The 26322-nt window shown below is 38.6% G+C and overlaps 1 protein-coding gene across 3 annotated transcripts in view; it reads right to left on the bottom strand.

The window, feature by feature from the left end:
• The window catches only part of LOC149787607 (uncharacterized), a 58006-nt gene that overhangs the window by 25498 nt on the left and 6186 nt on the right, over positions 1-26322 (bottom strand). Inside the window, exons 1-3 of one of the 3 annotated variants that reach the window (XM_089973773.1) lie at positions 11851-14151; positions 10412-10545; positions 1020-1131 (exon numbers count right to left, since the gene is read on the bottom strand). In XM_089973773.1, the coding sequence (XP_089829899.1) occupies positions 1020-1131; positions 10412-10472 (173 nt within the window). In that variant the 5' untranslated portion in view covers positions 10473-10545; positions 11851-14151. Of the gene's footprint in view, positions 1-1019; positions 1132-10411; positions 14152-26322 lie in introns of those variants that run through there. The other 2 variants (XM_089973772.1, XM_089973771.1) reach the window with 2 other exon arrangements.

Below are 26322 nucleotides of genomic sequence, written 5' to 3'. Positions count from 1 at the left end.
TCAATGTTCTTGCAAAAATAATTTAGCAAACTCATTTTAACCACAAGAGTAAATATCAGTTTGCCTTACAACTACTTCTAATGTGATCATAACATACATTTTGTTTGAAATATGAAGAGTCAGCTCACTATTAAGCATAATTGTTTCACTTTAAGTGCATTATCAAATGTGAAACTTAACCCTCTGTATAATTAATTAAAAATTAAAGAATCATTACTGTCATTTAATCAGTTCATAAAGGAAACCAACCATTTTGTTGGTAAAGTTCATTTCATTAGTTTAATTACACTTGCTTGCTGGATTAAAATCAGAGTGATCCATTTAAAACGATCTGGTTTGAAAAAAAGCACAACCCAAAAATCTGCTTAAAAACACTGATAATTAATCATACTGGCCTTGTTTTCAAAGTTTTTTTAATATTTGGTCACTTAGCCCCAAAATTCAGTCAAGTGGTAATAAAATGTGCACATATAAACCAGTTATCAATGACCACCAGTAGGTGTGATACAGGATGTAAATGTATCCATGGAAAGGTGTAAAATCAAGCCTTCAGTATACCCCCAGAAAATGAATGTCCAGATAAATGTAGATAATGTGATTAAAGCATGAAAATATGGACTTGCCTGACTTCTGAAAATAGGGAAAAAGCACAGGGCCTAGTCTAGCGACAATTTTACTCGCCCAGCTTTGAAAAAGAGTAGTCTGGGACTTTGGGCAATGGAATTTTGACCAGCCCTGCAGTAGTCTAGTTATTTACCTTTCTTATGTACACTCCTTTCTTCAATGGATACTGCAGGATTGAAAAAGCTATTGTGTGGTTGCCTGGGGCAAGTTACACATATTTGCTGGACAAGCGAACTTATGTGTATACTGTCTTGAAATTCATAGTATTTATGCTGTACAAGTTTGAACATTTTTACTTTTTCAGGGTTTAGCACAACATTTATTTTTAAGCCTTGTTTTGAGACTAAATGTGCAACATGCAACAAAGAAGCACAAACTTGTGTGTTCTGTGATACCTTGGAATGCCCAAATTAGCTATAAAGTCTGCCAGGAATTGTCCTCGTTCCTCCAAAGTATGCTGAAAGATTGTTTCATCTGATGCAGAGGAACCTCGTGTGGATCCAAAACCTTAAACATCAGAAAAATATCTGATAAACTGTTAATTTGCACGATACCTAAAAGCAAAGCTACTAATCTAAGTGGCATATGAAAAATACTGTGGTATGCATATATACTATATATACTCATATACAAGTCCAACTGCAACTACACCCTGATCTGCCATTGCATAATGTGCCAGCATAACAGGATCTATCATGTTTTTTCTACTTATTACTCCTAACAAACTGCAAAGACCCAAATCTGCTGGCTGCATGAAGCAATAGGTCTGTGTAGTTTTCAGTTGGACTCTACTTTTGAGTTAAGATGTTACATTAGTTCCTGGATAATTTCTTAAAATCTATGAAGGAAAATAGTGATAATAGGCATACAACTTAAAATGGGGAAACTGTAGTTATATAATTGATGAATGTGGCCTAAATCAATGACATGTTATGCAGACTTTTCAAGGCTGTGCTAGAATTTTTGAATTAGTCACTGAATTTTCATCTTCAGTGCTTGGTGCACAAGGAAGGTTTGCATTATGATCTGTTTCTTCTGGAATACTGCCCTTGTATACCATATATACTTGCTTATAAGTTGAGTCCAACTGCAAAAGAAAACAGTGACCCTGATCAGCTGTCACACAATGCTCCACAAGAGCAGGGTCAGTGTTATTTCTAATAAACTGCATAGACTCAGATCTGCTGGAACGTTATGTGATAGTAGATCTAGGTCTGTGCCATTTGCAGCTTGACTCTACTTATAACAAAGTACATGTGGTAGTTTTAACATTCACCCATTCTCCTCATGTGCTTTCTTTTTTCATGTAACTTTTTCTATGAAATTCATTTTTTTTAAAAACCCTAATAAATGATTGATTTAATACTAAACAAGATGTATTTTGTTTCTTACTTTGTTCATTATGTGAATGTTTTCTTGGATTTTAATGGCACTTTTAACATATTGGCTATAACATGCCAAAGAAATGGAAGGGAACTGCCTTTCCCCAGGAATCACAGACAATCCTGTCTGGTCTGGGTAGGTACAGGCCTGGCCCTAGGATGTGTGGGGCCCAAGGCAGCATGCAGAGCCTAAGGCAGCAAGTGATAAACTAAAGGCTCCAAGCAAAAAAAATGCAATGCCTGAAAGTATGGGACCCAAGGCGGTTGCCTCATTTGACTTGCCCTAGCGCCAGGCCTGGCCTGGGTAGATATCAAACCTGGGACCCATGGATATGGCAACAAACAAAAAAGCCAACAACAAAAAAACCAAATACGTGTGTACCTCTAACACACTGAAATAAATTGAGTAGATAGGTAGGTGTTTTTCTTATAAAGAAAAAAGTAGGGTAACAAAAGGTGAAAAAAAAGGTTGGTCATGATGGCAAAATAATATTTTTGGGTTGGTCATAATGAGCCTGGCATTCTATCAACTGTGCTACCATGGTTCCCCATTAAGTGATTGTATTCCTACTTTTCTACATTTCTTTCCAAGATACAATATATGGTCATTGCATTTAATTCATGAATCATCATTTAAATATTGCATATACTCATGTACATAATATGTTAACAGATCAGGATCCATATTGTTTGCTCTATTGATTACTAAAAAAAACCCTGCACAGATCCAGACCTACTGGTGCATTATATGATGGCAGATCTGTGTCTGTACAGTTGACTTATAAGCAAATACATATGGTAAGAATAAGTGTTTTCAGTAGCAATGAATCACATTTGATTTATGCACCAATTGAAATCTAAAAGAGTATACTATAAATTAGTTGTCTCACAGATCCTTAAAAAAAAAAATGCAGAGATTATCACTTCTAACCCATGCAACAGATTAATCTAGATGACTTGTTACTTTTCTAATCTCAGTCATGATGACCACATGCTAGGAACTACTTTTAATATGAAGAAACCCTTGTATCTGACAGTTATAAAATCAAATAACTACAGCAACAGATATATAACAAAAAGAACTTAAACTCATACCATACAAAACATTTTGAGAGACAAGCACACACATGCACGTAAAATCAAGCTATTTGATAAAGATCATAGATGAAAGTGTATCATACAACACAAAAATGACCGCTCAGGTGGTGAGAGCATCAGTATCAGATGCGGAAAGTCATTGGTTTGATCCCCATGCTGAGTCATACCAAAGATATACAAAAATGGTACCAACAGCTGCCTCACTTGGCACTCAGCATTAAGAGATTAGTGTTAGGACTGGTCGGCCTGGTGTCAGGATAATGTGACTGGGTGGGACATGATGCTACATGTCTGCGGCATGATGCCCAAGTGCTAGACATCACTATAAACTATCACACTGCAGACATCGTAGCGATACGACTGAAAAATTGTTAAAGCTATGTCACAAATCCAAATCACACACACACAACACAAAAATGCAATTATTAAGTGCATACGTTTTCATTTGCAGTTGCAATATTATGTTTGATTCAACTGTGGTGGATTGGGTGTGTTTGACAAAGTTGAAAAACACATGTCTAACATAATGCATTTCTGGGTTTTGTAAGCTATATGGTAGCTCTTGAGCGGGTTTGGAATTTTGTAGTCAGTTATTTGTAGAGCAGAACATTGGTTTGTTAGTTTCTAGCATAAATATTTTCCCACACTTGAGTTTGAGTAATATATTTGGAAGTCAACTTGGGCAAGTTTTCACAGCCTTTAATTCCATAAAGGTATTATTCTCTCTTGCCCCAACTGGTGCCCATAAACATCCACTGCTCATTTCGCATGGGTGCATCTACATGGATTACATAGGTAAGGTAGAATGTAAGGTCAGGTCACAAAAATCACTTGGATGTTTGTTCTTATTTGCAGATACAGGACACCTATTTGGAAATATGGGGTTAGCATACATTGGGTTTTCATTGCTTGTTTCTTATGTCCTCCCATGTCATTTTCTTCTTTCTCTCATTAAACTCAGAATAATCTCAATTTAGTTCACAATCTTTTCTTAAAAAGATATCACCCGACTTAATGTTTCTGTGTCTTCAGCCCCAATCATATACCCCAAAGAGCAAAATATTTTTAAACCATAGTGTTATAAAGTTGATGGTGTTTTTTTCCCCAACAGTGAGGATTAGATCAGACGGTTTATTTGTGTTATCAGAGCAGTTCATTCATCAGTTTACATGCTGTTCCACAAGATTTCCAGTATGTAGGATATTGCTGCACTAGTAATAGCAACACTTGCCATATTTCCAGGACAGAAAATATAAATTTCTAAGAAAATCATGAATTAGAAATCTCAGTCATTACACTTTGTTAGAGCTGTGTACCCAGTATAAGTACTACTGTAGAACTTTTCCAGATTAGAACCTAAGAGAGTTTAAAGTTATCTGTATTACTTATTGTTATTTTCATGACTACTCCGGTGGCCTAAGTGGTTAGAGTGTCCGCCTTGGATGCAGGAGGTCGAAAGTTTGGATCCCGGCCGAGTTATATCAAAGACTTAGAAAAAAATGATACAAGCAGCTGCCTTGCTTGAAACTCAACATTAAAAGGTTAGTGTTAGAACAAGTCTGCCTGGTGTCAGGATAATGTGACTGGATGGGACATGATGCTACATGTCTGCGGCATGATGCCTCAGTAACTGTTTATATAAATAGTTATGAACCTACTCAAGTTGCCTGCTAAATCATTTTAAACTGTCAGAGAATGAAATACAGGTCATTAGGATAAAATATACTTTCCCCAGGTATATGTACCCTTGGATAAAAGAAAACAGTAAAATAATGTAAGGTGAACACAAAATGCATTCCATTTAATTGTTCAGTTGGTTAAGACATTGATTGATGTAGTGCAGCATTGTGGCCTAAGCTGATATTATGGAATTCTAATGAACCATTTCACTTTATGCATTATTAGTTACTAATGATATTTGTTAACTGACACTCTAAAGATTACACCAGAAATATTCAGATAGGTTATTAGAATTTAGCTTTGTACAAATAATCTTAACATAGTTACATATCCCACATGCGAGCAAATATCCATATAATTTAGAATGTTTGGGATCAGAAGTTCACATCATATAGGATGTTATTGTCCGTATAGTTGATCTGTAAGGCACATATCTGGATGCGTGCACTTAAAATATCCCCAATGTTATTTTCATCATATGATTATGTATAGTAACATATATTATTGTAGTACATTGACCAAGTGTGGTATTGTAGCTTCATCTGGAATCACATTCCAATGAATCATTTAACCTAATAATTGTTAACCAACAATCTTAAAAATACACTAAAAATGTTCAAACAGATCATTTGAATTATGTTTGCACACTTGATCTTAATAAGTACATGGTACATGTCCCACATATGCAAATGTACATCCTTGTGTAAAAGTTTTGGGAATCTGAATTTCACATGTAGTTCATGATACAAGATCTATTGGTACCTATAGCTGATTTGTGAGGCCGCATTTGGTTGCATTTTGCAATAACCCAAATTGTTATTTCCATCAGGAATAAGATTACTTTTAGTACCATCTTTTAATTTAGTACACTGTCATTAACTTTTCTGTATGGTATGAACTAATGTTTGCACCAATGATCTATCCTCAGTCCCCACATTTCCTTAAACTTTATGATACCTAGTGTACCTAATTAGTTATTTATCCTGCAAAACTTCATACATTTTTGGTGAATTTATCACTTTAATACATGCCCATTGCTTCACATTTTTGAGTGTCACTATGTCAAGTTTAACTTTTTTCCCCATGCTTGCAACCTTAATGTCAGTTTTAAATCTCCATATCTAACACATTTTAACCTCATTTTAACTACATCTTACTGTTCTCTAAGAGTAAGTGAAATGCATCTTTTCAAGTCTAGCCTTGTATCTGTAACAAGGTGGAAGAGTTGAATTGGTTAGAAGCTCTCCAGTAGTAAGGTGGTGATAGCAATGTTTCATAAGGACATATGCAATATACCTACCCTAAATGACCATGATTAGTTCAAATTACCAAATTGATACATAGCACTTCAAAGATATGGCTAAGGCTGTCATGAGAGAGATCAGCACCATTATTCAGTAAGGAAGAGCCTCCCTGGAACTGTTTTCCTATTACATTTTCACCTTTTGTGGTTATCAACATTGAAATGGATTGCATTTTTGTTATAAAACATGGTACTGGTCCCATCAAAACTTTAAATGTCAGTGTGCTATTGTTTATACTAACAACTGTCCAAGTACCTGACACAATAAATGTGGAACATAGCACCTGTCATAGTTTCTTTAGTGTAAACACCTATATGAATTTAGACAGGCATTGCAATTTGCTACAAAAATCACCTGAGCTAACTTGCTTCACTACCCATGGGGAAAATGTTATCAATTGTACAAACCCAAACTAAGATTTGTTTTAAATACCATTCACATGGTTCCTACCACAAATTTAAAAAAAGATTTAGGACCTTATCCAGACCAAAAAACAAACCTTTCCAGACCTAATAATGTGACAAGTTTATTGACCTGCACAGTGGACATGATGTTTTTTTCTTAAGTTTGGAAGGCCCTATCCAGGCTTTGAAGTCATCAGCTTCTTCTCATAAGGGTTATAAACATAAATGTCCAGGCATTCTTTAAATATCAGGTCCATGCAGGCACACAAAAAGATCAGTCAAATCAAATAAAATCCAATGAAATCAAAATGAATACTCACTAGCACAACACAAAACTTAATGAAATAAGCCATGAAACAGGGTTAATACAGATAGGAGAGTTGAAATTCAACGACTTTTCAATGACCAGTTTTCAGTGAGTACTCATGGTATCAAGCATGCTGCTTCAGTTACTAATTTAAATACAAGAAAAAATACAAAACCAATACAGAAACAAATAAATGTAATATGAAAGGGAAATGATATTTTAAAAAAAAGTCACTGTCACCTAGATGTGAACCATTGCCCCTTAGCTTCTATACATTCTTCTCCAGCTGCAACTCCAATGCTTTCACTTCAGAGATGCTGCCAGGATTTTATCTAATGGGGGGTGGGGAATACTATCTTTCTTCCAGCTACATTCTGTTAATTAAGAGTCCTAATGAAATGAAAATCTTTAAAAGATGTTACCTCTAGTTGTAATACTTGTATACGCATTAATCTGTTGATTTTTCTGAGCTTACTCTGTTCCTCACCAGCATATGAATATTATTCTATGCTGAGATGCCCCTGCTGATGGGGCATATACATAGCTAGTTAGCCAACTGGAACAAGTTTGGAATATGTTCCTTATGTTTATTATGTACATTTTTTCACTGCTCATGGGTTATGTCATTTCAATACTTTAGCTCCAAAATAAGATTTTTAACTAAAATAAGCTCTGCTTATGTTTCACTTTCTTAAATCATTTGTTCTGACAGTGGTATTTTGATCAAATAAATACCACCATGTTGGCCAATTCTGCACGTTGGGTAATTCTGCGCAATGATACATCATTTTTGTAAACACTGGATCATGTGTTGTTTTGGGTAAAAAATCTATTTTGTATCAAGAAAGAATGATTGTGCTTTAATTAAGAAAAGGATATTTATAAAGTATACAAAAATATCCCACATTTCAACTTGTAATGCACATAAAAATGTGATTTTGTAAATGTCAACATGAAGACCCACCCTGTGACCTTCTTGAACCTGTAACCTGGAAAATACAAAATTCAACGTAACAATGCCAATAAATGGCAAGAAATATTATTCTTGCCATTTACTGGCATTGTTATGTTGAATTTTGTAAAACCTAATTACTGGAATGAACTGCTGACAGAAACAGTCCAAAGTATTTCATCTCCATAGCCTGATGGATAAACAATACATCTTTTCAAAGCTGTGCACAGAACAGGCCCACATATCACGAATCATGAAAACATGGGTGTAGTATCCTGTATAGTTTTCAACAGAATATTCTGGCACAGTTGCCTCTTTTCAAATGGTAAGCGTTGCAGTATTTTATTTTCATCAATTGGTCAAATTCGGGATGTGTTTTTCTTCAATATTAGAGACGGAAACCTTATGTTTTTAGATTATTTATTAAATTTATCTGAACCTTTAAAGGCACAATAGTGCAGAGCATCTGTAATTTTATGAATTCTAAAGATCATGAAAATAATGAAATGTGTCAACTTATTAGCTGAAATAATTCACAAATACCTAGAGTTTGTGAAGATTCAATTTGATAATTGATACATAAATGAGAGAAAATGTATTTTTGTGGGGGCCCACTTTAATTGAAACTTGTAGGTCATGAACTGTTATGGAAACCCCACATGACCACAAAAACGGAAACATCATCTTCGTTCAGTAGGCGGGTTAAGAGTCATGTGGTTCTAATTTAAATATCTACTATAAACATAAATGGCGGATGCACGAGAGAGTCAACAATGTAAAGGTCGCCCGCGCTTGTAGCTTTCTGAGAAGAAACGTCGAAGAGCTGTCAGAGAAACCGAACGAGACCTTTCAAACGTATTGTATACGTTGGGGTGGAATTTTTTTAATATTTTACAACAGCATGATAATTAAAAGTCATTTGTATACATGTCCATTAGGCTACCTTCGTGAGACAAGTTCTTTAAATTCTGTTAGGGAACTTAGATACATATACAAGCATTATCAATATGTATATCCTCTCTCTCCCTCACACACACCCCCCTTGGGTTAATGTGACAAGCACAATACTTGCATAAAAAGCTTAATAACCTTATCACGTAAACGTATAGAACAAATAATACATGTTTAATGTTGATCTGTTTATAGGGTTTTCTGTAACTGAATGTAGAACTGATCGAGTACAATTTTGATCTCATGTTTACAGTAGGCTGGATGCTAAGATTTTGTTGTACATCTTTCAACTATACTAATAAATTTATTATAAAGCACTGTATTAACTACATTTACAAAAGGATCTCTAGTCATGATAGGAAAGGATGTTGTAGTGCTACCAGAATATATGGCTGGCAGATTGTTATGTTATCAGTTAAAGTTCTGCGCTGCAGTCAAGTTAGTTTATTGATGTGATTCTTTTATAGGTCTATTATTATTATGTATTTTTGCTAAAATGAAGTATTTCAGTTCTAAGTGTTTAACACAGTGCACAAATAAACTGATTTAAATAATAAATTATAATTCAAATGAATATTTAATTCATATTTTTAGTTACGAAGTTACAAATAATATAGCAAAAGATGAACCCAAGCATACAGAACCGATGGCCAGTACATCTCCATGCTTCACATCAACACCTGGCCAAGTGCTTTTGCAACATAGAGAGAATGAAGACACCTTCAGTATCATTCAGCAGTATTTGCTACTGAATCAGGAAGGTAATAATTACAAATTTCTTGCAGATTTTTTTGGGTGTGTGTCCTACAATTGTCATTCTACTGAAACAATGATGTAACAAATGCAATGCTGATAAAAGGACATTATTATAACTGTACCATCAGGTTGAATTCCCACTTCATACTTTCTTAGTTTGAGTTAGAAAAAAAAAACTTTTGTTTTCTCATAAGTGGGGTGGGGTACTTCAACTGTGCCACCTGATGCATAGAAAAAAGGCTTAATTTGAACTGTCATTGTTTTGGTTAGGCAAAAAGGTTCCAGTATACTGTGCTGGCTAACCCAATAATCACAGCTGGGTGTTTTTTCCCCCTCTCAACAATTAGAGGACCAGTGATTGTATATTGAAATTGTGTCTACATATCTCATATGCTTTCTTTATGCAGTTTCCCACATGCAGTTCTTGCTAACACCCTCTTCCCATCTATCCACTTAGCTCATGATGAATGCACATACAACATATTTAATTTAAAAACAAAATACTGAGATAACAGTTGAAGTTGTTTTTGGACACCACTGGCAGTTAATTAGAACATTATCGGTGTATCCCCTAGGGGTGCAAGACTGAGAGTCAAAAATCTCCTTAGTGTCAAAACTGGGGGTCAGACTGAGTTAAAAAACAAACTTTGGTATCAAAACTGGGGGTCAAATTAAAAATTTGGGGGTCTATGAAGCGCAAATGAGGGTAAAGGGAAACACTGATTATTCATTAAGACTGGTGATAGAACTTATTTGGGATTTAATTCACAATGCTGTAAATTCTTTGTAAATTTTTTTTTTTATTTTTGGGAATTAAATGCAAATGATTTGTTGATTTTTACAAAACTTGTTGGTTTTCACTCTTTACTGTTATAAAACATTTGGAATTGAAAAGCTGTTTCTATTTTGATGATTGCTCTTCATGCATTTTTAACTTTATTTTATCTACCTACTTTTCAGGGTTGCCAAACAAATGGATAATATGGCTTTATTAGAATGGTCCCAAGACATCATGAACCAGTTTTGGTTTTCATGCAAGACTGCTAGCAGCTATGACAATTTTTTGGTGAGTTTTCAGTCCTTTTATCTGAAACAGATATATGTAAACATTTGCTAATGTATACTTTTGTATGAAATCAAAATTACAGTGCATAATCCTTATCTTCTGATTTTTTTAAATGTATATTTAATCCATATATATATACATCACCAAATCTTCTAGGTATATACTTTATTAAAAGTAATTTACTTGAAATGTCAGAGTAACGTGGAATATTGAAGGAACAATAATCTGAGCAAAACTGCAATCCTGCTACGTTAACTATTAGCCAATTCTACAATGTAGCTTTCGTTTTATGATATAAATCAAGTTGTCTTATCAATATGGGGTGACCATGACAAAAGCGACCAGCTTTAGGTGCTAAAGGTATTGCTTGTGGCATTCTTTCAGAGTATATGGAGCAGTGTCCTACATCAGATCACCAATGCACGAGTAGATCCTCTCACATGGCCAAGGCATTAATAAACGTCAACATGTACCTTAGTTGGAGAACGAAGAGTGGACAAAACCTTGGCTTGATGAAGTTGATCCCAAGAAGGATGCCAAAGTGCTGAAAACCTTCGTAAAGGTGCTCTTGGACGAAAGGTTCCTAAACAGAGTGGAGTATGTGAAGACTACTTTAAATGTTTTTATTCTCAATGTAAGAATAATTTACTGTATATATTTACCAAAATATAAAAAGGGCCCCTACTTTCCTTGAATGGGCACCAAAGCAAAGTTTAAGTGTCTATTTACTCAGTGTGCACAATACCCAATAAACATGTGCAAGAATAAAACAGTGGTCACAAAGTTCAAGTGACAAATGACTACGTTTGTATGTGTGTACTTTTTTATGATCTGGCCCCGAGTTCTGGACCAGGATTCCATATTCCAGTTGCAGATTTTAAAAAAAAAGCTTATTTAAAATCTTGTGTATGTAAAGTATTAACTTTGGAGAAGTAGAACACGAATTCTTTTCCGCTTTGTTTGAAATGCCAGAAAGATGGGTATTAGGGGTCCACTGGTGAAAATCTGGTTAGAATTTATAAATTGATTAATGAAATTACTCAGTTCTGAGCATTTTTAAATATCCTTGAAGCTTTTTGTTTATAAAATTGAGTGGCGGGGATGTTTGGGAGTACAAATTCTACTGGGCAAGAAACTGAGTGAGTACCTGTGGGGGTTTTGCAATACTGTACAAAGCATGTTGATTTAAATTATTCTTGTACCATAAAAACTTTGAAATATATACATAAAAGTAATTCTACATACATTTCAATGTTTCGTCTCAAAATTAAAATTAGAAAGGAAAAGGATAAGGAGAAAAGAATGAAATCAGAAGATCATACTCACCGTTGTTGACATTTTGCGCGGTCTCGTAACGTGGTTGTGTTTTACGTCATCATCTTCAGTGCTTACAATGTGGCATATAATTATGCAAATTTCAGTCACCGGAATTATGTGTGTTATTTGTTTGGGATCCACCAATCACTGTCGAACAGGATTTCAATATGGAGACGACAGATTCAGTACTCTATGTACAAAGATTTCAGAGAGCTCGTATTTCATAACGAGAACCCCTACATACTTGATATTACCCCAGAATTGCCTTTTAAACAGTACTTAATCAGTTGATATACATAAATGTCCCAACACCCTCAGCTGCACTATTGTCTTTAAAAGGCTGTATGTAGCTATGCTCAAGGTATTTTGAATGGTGTATTTTTAAGAACTGTTAACTTTTTTAGATTTACCCTCATTATTACATATTTATCTTTTTATTTTCTTTTTCCACTCATAAACTTTAAAATATTATGCCAAAAGCTGATTAAAAATTGAAATCACAATTTAAATGGCATTCCTGGTATGGATTTCAAGGTAATTGTTTATTCTTTAGAATATGAGCTTATGGTGCAGTGGTCTGTGTGTGTTTCGGTGACAGTGCACAGTAAGTAATAAGACCTTGGTGACGATCCCAAAGTGAAATCGGTATTCCATTGCACAATGATTTGTTTACTGTCCACCTCTCCCAAAAATGCCCCGTGAACCTATGACAAGAAATTCACTGTGAGTTCATCTTTGAGGTATGATTTATTATAATAATGACACAAATGAAAGTTCAGTACTGAGAAACAAATGTAGAAAATATATAGTAAAATTAATTGTTCCAATTCCAAAAATGATTTCATGCTGAAAGCTTCTTGTTTTGCCATATTACAGGACCTGGTGTTTCATTTTCCAGCTGCATGCGAATACAGAGCACTCTCTCCCATTCCAGGCAAATCAGTATCCTTCTGGCATAATTTGCATTTTGCAAAGCTGTCTGACAAAGATCTCATAATCCAAAATTTATATTTTTCTTCATTGAGCCACCAAAGTTGGAATCAGCAATGAGACATTTCGAGGTGTACAAATGATTAAGAAAAACATGGCTATATCTGGGCTTAGTACAACTGGAAGTTTTAAACGTATGACTGTGCAGTGGTGAGCTGTAGAAATTTATGTTCTGGCACAAACGTAGTGGGGGGGGGGTATTTTTTCTTCTTTTTCTCCTTCTTTCTTTTTCATTTAAATTGTAAAATGAAAACTATTTCTTCTGAAGTCATTTGGGTTTCAAGAAAATCAAGGCTTTTCAAGGTACCCAGATAATATTTTCAAGGTGTTTTCAAAGACTTTACGAAAAATATCATTTTTCAGAGGTTTTCAAGGTCCTCTACAAACCCTGTACATAACTGTAATTTTATAGGACACAAATCAATCTGCAACTATTTGTGAATAAAAAAGTATTAATTTGCATCGATATTAATTAAGCAACCTAAACCCTTGAAAGGTGAAATAATAGCTGTAGGGAAATCAAATTACTGAAAGGTGAAAAACTTGCTCGAGGGAAATCAAATTACTTAAAGGTTAAAGACCAGTTACACGGAAATCAAGTTACTGAAAGGCAAAAGACCAGCTGTAGGGGAATTAAATTTGTGAATACAAAGATAAGTACCTATTTACCATAAATGTTGGGACATATAATTTAATTTCTAAGGTAATATTTTGGGCACTATCTTGGGGACAAATCTGTATTTTTGAGTCATAAGTTTTGGGACATCTTTTCAATCATAATATTGATGATTAGCTGGTAAAATGATTAATAATGTTAACAACTTTAGGATTTAAAAATTAAATCATTCTAAACTTGCATATCCAAAAACGCACTCAAACTTAAAATAAAAAAATTTAAAAAATGCTCAGCGTTTTCACATCTTTTTAACAGCAGGGATTTAAAGATCTACTAGCCCGACTCCTGAGACAAGCTCATATTTGGTTTGGACAAGCTCAGATTTGAAGGCATTAGCCTGACAGGCAAGTCCAAAAAATTGAAAGATGGATACACATACAATAAATGGTCTGGGTAAAATACAGTATTAGCACCTAATTTACCAACAAGGGGTCATGTTCAATTCCTAATGCCTTATGTTCTTAAAGACTGATACCATGCGATCTTGCCACAGCTTATATATCAGTACCTTATTTAACAGTTATATGTAGTACATTCTTCTTCTGCAAACTATATACAGTTTCTTTAATTTTTGTATCTGTCATGTCCATCATGTAGTCCAGTCCAGTCTTGCATTTTCTCACACTTATGTGATAATGTGAATATTTACTATATAATAACTTATAACTTTACTATATAATGTGGTCTAAGGTTGACATTGCCCGGGGTGGGAGTGGGAGACAAGCGCCCCAATCCTCCAAAATGCCCCATACGGCCTGCGTCTCCTACTGCCTCTGTCAACTAAAATCCAGCTCCTGGCCTTCGCGAGTGGCTTAGATTTGAAGCCCGGCAGACCATGTTTTCTACTAACAGGAGAAGGGGTGAAGGCGGCCCACTGGCGCCTTAAAACCAGTTGCTTCGGGTAGATGGGACTCGTAAACCTTGGATGGTAGCTCATCTAGGAGAAGGAAAACTCCGATTCCAAACCTCTGCTGCCTTGTGGCTATACCCACTCATGGGAAAGGCTAAGGGAGTAAACCCCGACAGAAAATCCGGAGATGGAGTCCCTAAGGCGGTATGACATTGACTTCAATGTCATTCCGGCAACTCCTGCGACGCCGTTGGTGCCAAGCTGTATCGGCATTCGTCGTTCCCTTGGGCACACCAGCTGCGTGGAGAGGGGGGATCTGCTGCATGGGCAACAGCTGATTCTCCATACCACCCTGCCCAGGCTTCATAGCTCCACTGGAGAGGACACTCCAGCGTCGTCGTACGGCGTCGGCACAACACGAGAAGTAGCAGTTTACCGGTTCTAAGTCAAAGCTCGATTGGCGTAGAGCTTGGCGCCAGGGGTTACTTCTGACGGTGGGAGAGATCATCAGGTCTCACTGGACAGCTACCGCCCGCCTCAAGCTGGGCAGCCCCCAGTCAGTAAGGTGCTGCCCGCCATGGCCTGCCTGCTTCACTGGGTGCGTGGAGCTTAGAGAACCATCTCGACAAGTGGGCCACAAAACTCTGCACCAGGAAAGACTAAAAGAAGAAATAAACAGACTCCAACTCTTCGTTTTGCAACCTGGAACATCAGGACCATGTGTCCTGGATTGACCACTGACCTACAGCAGATCGACGATGCACGGAAGACTGCCGTCATTGACAGAGAACTCTCCCGACTGAACATCGACATTGCCTGCCTCCAGGAGACCCGACTGGCTGACAGCGGCACCATCAGGGAAGCCAATTACACATTCTTTTGGCAGGGGAAGCCCTTGGATGAATCTAGGCAGCATGGTGTAGGCTTTGCCGTCAAGAACACGCTAATCGCCTTCATTGAACCTCAAATCCTTGCCCTCCGGCTGTCAACATCCTTAGGCCCGGTCAACATCTTCAGTGTGTACGCCCCAACCCTCTACTCCACCTACGAGGAGAAAGACAAGTTTTATGAGGCTCTGGATCAGGCAATATCCAGTATCCCCAACAATGAAAGCCTTTACTTACTAGGAGACTTCAATGCTAGAGTGGGAGCTGACCATGAGGCCTGGTCCACCTGTCTCGGTTTTTACGGAAGGGGCAAGATCAACGAGAATGGTCAGCGACTGCTGGAGATGTGCTGCTCCCACAGCCTATGTGTGACAAACACTTTCTTCAAATGCAAGGAGATCCACCAGGTGTCGTGGAGACACCCACGTTCACGCCACTGGCACCAGCTAGACCTCGTCATCACCAGGCGTGCAGAACTGGCCAGTGTCCTCCTTACCCACAGCTACCACAGTGCCGATTGTGACACGGACCATTCCCTGGTGGCCAGCAAGGTGCGAATATTACCCAAGAAGCTGCACCACGCCAAGAAGAAGGGTCACCCACGTATCAACACCTACTGTGCAAGCAACCCAGAGAAAACACAGCAGTTCATCAGCAAACTGAAGGAAGCCCTCACCAAAGTGACACCTGATGACACCATTGATTCCAAGTGGTCCCATATCCGTGACTCTGTGTACAAATCAGCCATTACAGCTTACGGGAAGAGGGAGCGAAAGAATGTCGACTGGTATGAGGCAAACTGGGAGAAGATGGAGCCCGTGACTGAGGCAAAGAGGAAAGCCCTTCTGGCATACAAGGCTGCACCTAGCCCCAGAACACAACAAGCCCTCAGGATTGCAAGGAATAACGCCCAGAAGACCGCCCGCCGCTGTGCCAACACCTACTGGCTGAACCTTTGCAACAGTATACAGACAGCTGCTAACACCGGGGATACAAGAGGAATGTATGAGGGTATAAGAAAAGCGACAGGCCCCCCCAGCTACAAGACCGCCCCCCTCAAGTCCAAGACGGGCGAAGTCATCACAGACCAGGGGAAACAACTGCAGCGATGGGTTGAGCACTATCTTGAGCTATATGCAACCCAAAACAATGTCACTGGAACTGCCCTGGACGCCATTCCAGACCTGCCTGTCATGGACGAGCTAGACACACAGCCCACCCTGGAAGAGCTCGGAAAAGCCATCGATTGCCTTGCCTGTGGGAAGGCTCCTGGAAGCGATGGCATTCCGCCTGAAGTCCCCAAGAGCGGAAAACCAGCACTGCTCCAGCCCCTACACACACTCCTCTGCCTTTGCTGGGAACAGGGATACATCCCACAGGACATGCGTGATGCCAACATCGTCACTTTGTACAAAAACAAAGGAGACCGTAGTGACTGCAACAACTATCGGGGCATCTCCCTCCTCAGCATCGTTGGAAAGGCCTTCGCCCGTGTTGCCTTGGCACGCTTGCAGATCCTAGCCTCCCGCGTCTACCCAGAATCCCAGTGTGGATTTCGAGCCGGCAGGTCAACTGTAGACATGATCTTCTCACTACGTCAGCTGCAGGAGAAGTGTCGCGAGCAGCGGATGCCCCTCTACATTGCCTTCATAGACCTGACGAAGGCGTTTGACATGGTTAGTCGGAGTGGACTCTTCAGACTCCTGCAGAAGATCGGCTGCCCCCCACGTCTGCTTGCTGTCATTATGTCGTTCCACGAGAACATGCACAGCACAGTGTGCTTCAATGGCGCAACATCTGAAGCATTCCCAGTCGTTAGCGGAGTCAAACAAGGCTGTGTCCTTGCACCGACGCTCTTTGCCATCTTCTTCTCCATGCTTCTCCAGTACGCATTCAAGGACTGCAGCGAGGGAGTGTACATCCATACCAGGGCTGACGGCAAGCTGTTCAACATCGCCCGTCTCCGTGCTAAGACTAAAGTCACAGAGGTACTCATCCGTGAATTGCTCTTTGCCGACGATGCAGCCTTGACATCACACACGGAAGATGGACTCCAGCAGCTGGTATGCTGCCTCTCCCATGCATGTAAGGAATTTGGACTGACCATCAGTTTGAAGAAAACAAATGTCATGGCACAGGACACAGACTCCCCTCCCTCTGTCTCCATCGATGGGTACAATTTGGAAGTTGTCGAGAACTTCACATACCTCGGGTCTAACATCTCCAGCTCACTCTCCATTGATTCTGAGGTGGGCGGCAGGATTGCCAAGGCAGCAGCAGTGATGGCCAGACTTAACCAGAGGGTCTGGAACAACCCCAACCTCACAGAGAAGACCAAACTGCGTGTCTACCAAGCGTGCGTGCTCAGCTCACTTCTCTACAGCAGTGAAACATGGACCACCTATGCAAGACACGAGAGGAAACTCAACAGCTTCCACCTGAGATGTCTGCGGCGCATTCTGCACATCCAGTGGCAGGACAAAGTACCCAACACAGAGGTTCTAGAACGCGCCAACATGAACAGCATGTTCTTCATACTCAACGAGAGGCGCCTTCGCTGGCTCGGTCATGTCAAGAGAATGGACCCAGGTCGCATTCCCAAGGACCTGTTATATGGGGAGTTAGCAGAAGGTGCACGACCAACTGGACGACCACATCTGCGCTACAAAGATGTTTGCAAGAAGGATATGAAGACAGCAAACATCAATGTCAACGACTGGGAGAGCTGTGCAAACAACCGTTCCAGCTGGCGTCTAGCTGTCAGGCAGGGAGTTCAAAACGCAGAGGAAAAGAGAAGAATAAAGCAAGCTGAAAAGAGAGCTAAAAAGAAGGATAAGCAAAAGCGTACTTTGGAGCTATGCCATCATCTCTCGTAGACGGACGGATGCCAAGATACTATATAATGCATCTTTTGACAAATAAGTAATAAATATTATATTTCAACTTATCAGTTACATTGTTACAGTAATCAAAATATTTGTAAGTATCAGGGCTTTGTGGACATCCAGTCATAAGTTAGCATTGGGCAGTTTATCAGATTGCCAACTCTAAACAATGGTTTTTCAAGGACTGTTTTCATGTATGTCATCAATTCAATGGCAAGGTGTTAAGCTGCTAAAATACAACTCATGAGATTTCTTTCACAGGTGTGTTTGGAAATAAAATGCACTTGTCTCAAACAATTAACTAGGAGGATTATTTTGTTTAAATGTTTTTTTGATGTAAGGAAAATGAAGTACCTATAAGTGGTGTTTATGATATGTTGTTTACATGATAATTACAGGAGACCTGATACATACTGCTTGGCAAACAATTAAATGGACAAAAAAAAGTGTTCTCAAATCATTCTCAAAAGTCTGATTGTCAAATATTTTGATGGATGTCACCAATTTGGAAAGTGACTACATGATAATTGTTAACTAAATGGATAAAACAAGAGTTCACAAATCCTTATATTGAGTATAAATAAATCCTTACAAACAGTTTTGCTTTAATCCTCCATCCCTCTCTCTCTCTCTCTCTCAAAAATGTATCTATTTCCAGAATCTTCTATCTTTATCTGTCTACATACCTGTACTTGTCTGCTTTTGCATTCTGCATTCTCTGCATTATCTGCATTCTCTTTCTAATCTACATACACATTTACATATAGTTTTGGTTAACTTTAATTATCAACATATGGTTTTAAGGTACCATCTGAGATACAAAGGAAACATAAGTTTCAATAACTTTAAACATGATTTCCTTAAAATGTAGTATATTTTACATTAGTTTTACTCATGCTGGGATGGGGTAAGCTAAAAATTTCCAAGGGCAAATTCAAATTTTGAGTCAGCTTGCACAATCAATGTTGTTTACCCTCAAGTTTTACTAGTAAGTATACCGCTTCCATTTACATGCAAATCCAAAAAATTTATATTTGAATGATATTTTGTTTTGCTGTACACCGCTTATCTAATCCCCAATAATTTTTCCTTACTCATCTGGTTAGAACGTCTGCCTCAGACAATGGAGGTCATGGTTTTCAACCCCTGCTGAGTCATACCAAAGACTAGCAGATGCCTCACTCGACACTCAGCATTATGAGGCTAGTGTTGGGACGGGTTGGCTGGGTGTTAGATAATGCAACTGGGTTGGACATGACACTACATGTTTGCAGCATGATGTCCCACTACTAGACAGCACTATAAACTGCCACACTGCAGACATCATAGCAATATGACTAAAATTGTTAAAACTATGTTGAAAAAAAACCCCACACACCTTAGTCTTTGACTGAGCTATGAATTTGATACTTGCACCGTGCAAGTAGTCTTATATACACTTAAGTTATCTGAGCTTCTTGTGATCATGCTGCACAAGTGATTCCTATTCATTTGCAGCCTATGATTTAATAAATTTCCCCAAATGTTTGATCACAGTGTTATTTACATAGCCTCAATTGTTCCACGGTTTCAATTTATTTTTGAACTTCCTCTGAATACCTGCAAAAAGAAACCAGGTCTGCTTCCCTAAGCTACTTTGTATATAAAAAGACCTGGCATACTTAAAAGAATCCAAAGTCAACTTCCAGGGTTGACATGATATGTAACTAAAATAACCTTTGTAATTGACAGCCCAAGTTGAAACAACAGGTTTAATCTGTCTACCAGGTGTGTTTATTTATCACCCAAACTTCTATTGTTTGCCATCTTGTTATCATAACTGATAAAAACAGCCACTTACATCTGCTGGGTATAATAGCATACACAGCATTAATTGCCTTTAAGAATACTTTTTTGCCCATTCAATCAAAAATAGTCATTTGCACACAAATGGAACGTATTTAATATTGATTTTTATTTATGAATTATTATTATATTGACAAACCTGGATATAATACACTCTTGGTTATTTTGTGCCATACACCATGTCATGCATGAATTGACAGTGGGCTGAAGCAATTGTTTTATCTCTCTTCTTTTTGGGATTCTTTTGGATCCAATTTTCAGTTTGATAAGATGTTGAAACCTTCAGGACAACCAAGCATGATTTCACTTGACATCTTCAAACCAAATCAAAAATAAGTCCTAAACACAAGCAATATAGTACACAGTGGTTGTCTATGCAACATCACTAGACCATACGATTTTGGATAGTGGATATGTTTCTTTTGCACATAAATTGCTTATGTTGAACAAAAAATAAACAATAAAACAGGACAGTACAAGGCTAGTTTCTTTCAGTGTATTATCAAATAAGCATTCCATTAACCTATTTTATTGCAACATGCACTGACATATAAAGTTTTAAAACGTTGCAGGACTAATATTCTTGAATAGGTCTTACTCACTATTAATATTCTATTTTTGATCTTTCCTAAGCAGAGGCACAAATAATTTAAAACGAATATGAATACACTGTTGGGTACATGCACAATTTTAAAATCTTACCAAAAGTCATAATAATAAGTATGTACAGTGACTATTAGTGACAAATAAAACATTTCTTAACTTTATTAGGTTTTGTATTTCTTCTTCGATTTCCTATTTGATTTTTAGCTTTAATTTGGAGAAATACAATGCATGAATGTCATTAAAATATTAATGGACAACAATCCTGACAGAAACTTTTTGAGAACAACATAGTCTCTCTAACAGACTCAGAATAAATGCAATGCCAGCTCACATTAATTATTGTAGCTTCTTTCATAAGCGGACAAACTCTAAATGCCATTTAAAATAAACAAAACTGACAATACCCAGCCATTGGTAAAAAAGCTGACATACATTTGAATGAAACTTATTTGAAAGTCTTCAAAAATGTAGTTTCTTGGAGAGTAAAACTAATTTACATTATGCAATAATTAACAAATGGCAATTGTTTAGCTTTCTTTTTTTTTGCCCAAATAAACCACTACCTGTTTGGTGTGCATACATCCTCCCTTAAAGTGAAGAACTGTCAGTATGATGCAATTCCCCATGCAACTCCCCTTGTCCTTGGTATGTTAAGTGCAAAACAAGCACAGATAGTTCATCTTTTGTATAGACAACTATTACATCAGGACATCAGAGCAAGGTTGGAGGGCACTTGACAATAGCTATGGGTAAATATTGCACAATTAAAATTAGTTTTACTCTCCCCCACCAAAAAAAAATAACTATATTTCAATAGCAGTAAAAGATTACCCATAGCCATTTGTGTAGCTGAATTTGTCAGTAAGGAGGGTTGGCTGATGCTTCATTAAACCGTGAAAAAAAAAACCAACAGAAAAAGGAAAGTACTCACCATTGGTGGACAGGTCCATGTTATGGAATAGTGGTATTCCTCTAGGCCACATGTTAAGCTGTAATGATGAGACTCCAAAAAATGTGCTTGCACTTTGTTACTATAATGAATGGAGGTTAAAGGGAGAAGGTAGTATAGCAATGCCAAAATGCTGCCTTCATGGTGTCCTCCAAGGAAGAGTGATTAAGGTAGGCTCAGGAGATACAGATGGAGAGAACCTCATGGGTTAAAGGAAAGTTCTCGCTCAGTAAGAGACTGGAACAGTCATTTGATTGTGGTGAAAATCCATCATGAAATGGTGGCAGCTGAAATGCCTGTGGAACTCTTGAGAGGAAGGAAAATGTTTCCTACCCTTTCTTTTTCTTTTTGATACATTACAATAGAAACTGAGTGCCTTCATGGGATATAAAAGTCTATCTGTATCATCCACAGCACAGATTCGACTGAGGCTGGGAATTTCTATTGATAGTAGAGTTTTGGAAGGTAACTGAGTTTTGGCTAAAAATCCTGGTTGACGAAGGAGGGAAATGAATCATAATTCCCAATGAACTGGAGACATCCAGTATCAACTGATCAGGCATGAATCTCACTTCATCGTCACACTGAGGCGAGGGCATGTAAAAGCAGTCTTTAGAGTGAGGTCATGAAAAGAAGCCTCACTCAAAGGTTCATAAGAGGTTCTGGTTGAAGACCATAAAACACTAGAAAGATTCCATCTAGGCACAAGAGAGTGCAAGACAGGTCCCATACAGCTCAAAATACTTAATAAGATCAGAAAGGTGTAAAGCCAAACCAATTACCGTGCCTTTTGAGAATTTAAGTGTGTTTGAAATGGCATCTCTTTAGTCTTTGATTCTGGATACAGAGCATTTTTTTGTTCTCAAAGAAAAACAAAAAGAAAAATCAGCCAACAGATTATATAGAAGGGCAGCAATGATCAACACTTTTCCTACTGCACCAATCGTGGAAGATTCTCCAATTGGCATCTTATAACTTGGATGTAGAAGCTCTTCTAGCCTGAATTATACAAAATGATGGACCAAGCATGAAGGTGTTGAATTTGTGGCTGTTGTGGAGGAGGGATCCTTGCTGTTGTGATAGAAGGATTTTCTGAGAGGAAGCAACCTGGGTCAAGCAATCAACAAGGATAGAAGATCGCTGAACCACAAGTGCTTAAGCCATACCGAGGCTATTAAAATAATCTGAGCAGTGGAAATTCTGACATTTTGCAGAAGCAGAACTTGAGGAATCATTTGGAAGGGTGGGAAGGTGTAAGTGAACAGCCAATCCCACTGAAGACTGAATGCATCCATTGCCCATGCTCCTTAATCTGGGACAGGAGAAACGTAAAATGGATATCTGTTGTCGAGCCTTGTTGCAAATAGATCCACTAGAGGCCAACTTAACAACAATAAATGGGACTCTGTAACTGAACGGTGAAGAATCCATTCTGTGAAGATGGCTGTGACAGTTCTGGAAAGACTGTCTGCCAAAATGTTCTACTTCCCAAACTATGTGTTATGTTCTCCAAGGTAGACCAGCACAGGAGTTTCCAGACTTCCACACAAAGAAGAGGGGCATGTGTGCCTCCTTGATGCCAAAGATAAAATACGATGGATGTGTTGTCAGAGGAAACCATGACACATTGACCCTTTACTCTGTCGATGTATACTTGCAATGCTAGGTATACAGCCTTCATTTCACGGTTGATTATGTGGAGAGATGATTCGGATAGGGTCCGAAATCCCTGTAGACTTATGCCCTCTGATTCTAAATGAGCATTCAAACCGGAATCTGGCATATTGGCTAACAGGCAGTAGTGGGGTTCAGGTGCATGCATGGGGACTCCAATCATGAATCTGTCCCAATTCATCCACTACTGCAAATGGTGATAAAATGCTGGTCCTAGAAAGAACAATGTTGATAGAGAATCTCTGTGAGGTTTCCACCTTCCGAAGAGGAGTAACTGAGGAGGTCTGATATGAAGATGTCCTAATAGAACCAAGTCGGCAATGGCATTCAAGGTTCACAGAATTGATAGTTACAGTCAAGGAGACAAAGAAAATTTTGCTTGCATCTCTAACAGATTCAGGATTCGATCTGTCCAATCCAGAGGAACTGTAAGTACTGGTTTGCGAGGAAAATCATCCCCCATAAACAAAGTCTTGTGATGGAGTAAGTTTCTCGAGGTTGGACAAAAGGCCAAATTTAGTTACCATGTACCAACAGCAGTAAAGATCTTGATGAAGGGACTGGATTTGAACATTGTGGACCAGTCAGTTGTCAAAATACTGGAGAATTGGTATTCTCAGTAACTGGAGGTATCCCATAACTCTTGTGAAAATTCTGGATGCAGAAGAAATTCCAAACAGTAGGACCAGGAACTGAAAAACTTCCCAAGTCTAAGCAAAACCAGAGATAATTGCGGTGAGGATGAAATATGTGGATGTGTAGATTGGTATGGTGAAGGTTGATGAAGACTGCTCAATTGGATGTTTGAAGCACATTCCAGATTGAGGAGGTGGTCTCCATCTTGAAAGGTTATTCTAGAAAGAGAAAAAGACCTGTTTAAAGGGGAGAGGTCAATTATAAGGTGAAACTTTCCACTTTTCTTGATGATCAGAAAGATATGGGAATTAAAGGTGGGTGAATGATCATTCAGGACCCTCTGAACTACCCCTTTCTGTAAAAGGATGTGCACTTCCTCCCTCAATTTCACCAGACTGGATTGGTGAAGAAAAATTGGGATCTGTATACAGAAGGTTGATAGTGAAACTGTAGTCAGTACCCCTCATCTACTTTTGAAAGGATCCAACCATCTTCAGTGAAGCTTGATCAGGCCTTGTAAAAGAAGCCGAGGGGAGCTATAATGGAATTGCCTGGGAGAGGCATGTGCAGGAGAAGAGGACTAAAGTCCCTAGGGCAGTCTCCTACACCCTCCTTTGAGAAAAGAAGGGGGCTGTGAAAAATGTCCCTTCCTTTCCAGGTTCATCAGGCACATCTGCCTTTTGGTTTCTGACAGCCAGACCAATAAGGAGGTCCATTTTAAGGTTGCATATTGGACTCAGGCTGTGTCTGCTTGAAGAACTGAGCAGAAGGCCCTTGAGGGTGATTCACATCAACACACTTCCTGGCCAATTGTGATGGGTCAGGAGTGGATGTGAAGGCTCTATGTTGATGATCCAATAAGTCTTGAGATGCCAAGGAAGGAATGAGGCCTCCAAACAGACTCTTGGCTTCAAGCAGACAGCTGCTCTGCCCTAAGGATGTCTTTACTGTGATCAAGTAGTACCTTTGGGGAGTCCAATGCAATGTCATGGCAGATGCAAAGATGTTCCACTGAAAGCCATAGAGACATAAAGTGCATGCCAAGATGTCTTGGACACAGCTTCCAGCAGATGATGAAGGGTGGATGGGTTCAAGGATGCTTCTCTCAGCATACACAGAAGCAGCTGAGGAGAGGTTAGCAAGCTATGATGACAACCAGTCAGACTTTCTGTTCCATAACTGCAACTTCTTTTACCAAAAGGCTCACCTAGGCCCCACTTTAAATACCCACCTTGGCTGCACCAGTATAAGTTAGGGAGGTTTCGTGGACCACTTTGTGGAATGTACCCGATAGCTGGCAAAAGAGACCAAGGGTTGCAACAATGAGGAGGGAACAGCCCACCCTCAACATCGATTAATATTTTGGCCTGTTGAAAACCTCTCAGTAACTTTCCCAGTCAGAAGAATAAGGAAGGAGGATGAGATCTGGTAGAGGTTGAGCCCCCAAGATCTTTTCCAGACTGAAAATTAACATTTTGGACTGTGTGGCAGGTTTTGGGCACAATTCAGAGGGTAAGAGGTGAGAGACTTCATGTATTGCTTTGTCAAAGACCAGACATTCTCTTCCACATCTATCAGAGATGAAGGAACAGCCATCACATGTACTTCCTCAATATCAATCTGATCCCATAGCCTATTCTGAGCCCACTGGTTAGACTCCCAATATTCATAATGAGGTGGTATCAGATAGACAGGGGAGAACTCGGTCTGAACCCTATCCCCATATCATGAGACCTTAATGTGATGATTAGAGAACACAAGATCGTCAACTGATGCATCACTAAGGAAGGTGTTGTGCTGATCCCTCCCAGTTGGAGGGTGCAACGCACTACTTCTGACAGGTTAGTGGTGACACGCTGTGCTTTTGGTTTTGGTGCATCTCCTCCTCAATGGGAGCAAGCAACATGCCACAATATGAGTGGTACATTTCCTCCACACTGGGAGGCAGTGACACACTAAGAAGTGAGCAATGCATCACCTCATTTGGAGGCAGTGACATGCTGCTACATGGTCGCTGAATCTCCTTAACAATGACATGTAGTGATGTACTGTGAGGTTTATTCTGGTCAGAAGACCATATTTTTCTGTAACAGAGAAGCCGTAAAATTCTGATGAAGAAGGAGAATAAAGTTTCCTCTTTCTCTGATAAGTGTGGCTGGAGTCTGCAAGATTCCAGCTTTCTGCAGACCATGATTTACAAAATGTACAATTATTTTTTTCTTGTACATTTGGAACATTTAATAGAGTCTGGTTGAGTGTCCCAAGAAGACATCTTGCGGCCAGATTTTCCCAGAGACTGTGTTGACATTATTCCTTAATACAGTAAATAAATACAAAATATTTCTAATGTCACGTATAACACATCTTGTTTCTTGTACTGTGTACAGATTACACCCTTATGATCTCTATAGACACAGTAAACAGTTGCATAAATTTACCAGTCTTTATTTCCATGTAAGAGAATTCTCCAAGGTTTATACAAC

This window comes from Sinohyriopsis cumingii, chromosome 11, assembly GCF_028554795.1.
Source record: "Sinohyriopsis cumingii isolate HCF-2022 chromosome 11, ASM2855479v2, whole genome shotgun sequence".
NCBI lineage: Eukaryota > Metazoa > Mollusca > Bivalvia > Unionida > Unionidae > Sinohyriopsis > Sinohyriopsis cumingii.
The sequence above is the reverse complement of the archived record's forward strand: the minus strand, read 5'-3'. Positions and strand labels throughout refer to the sequence as shown.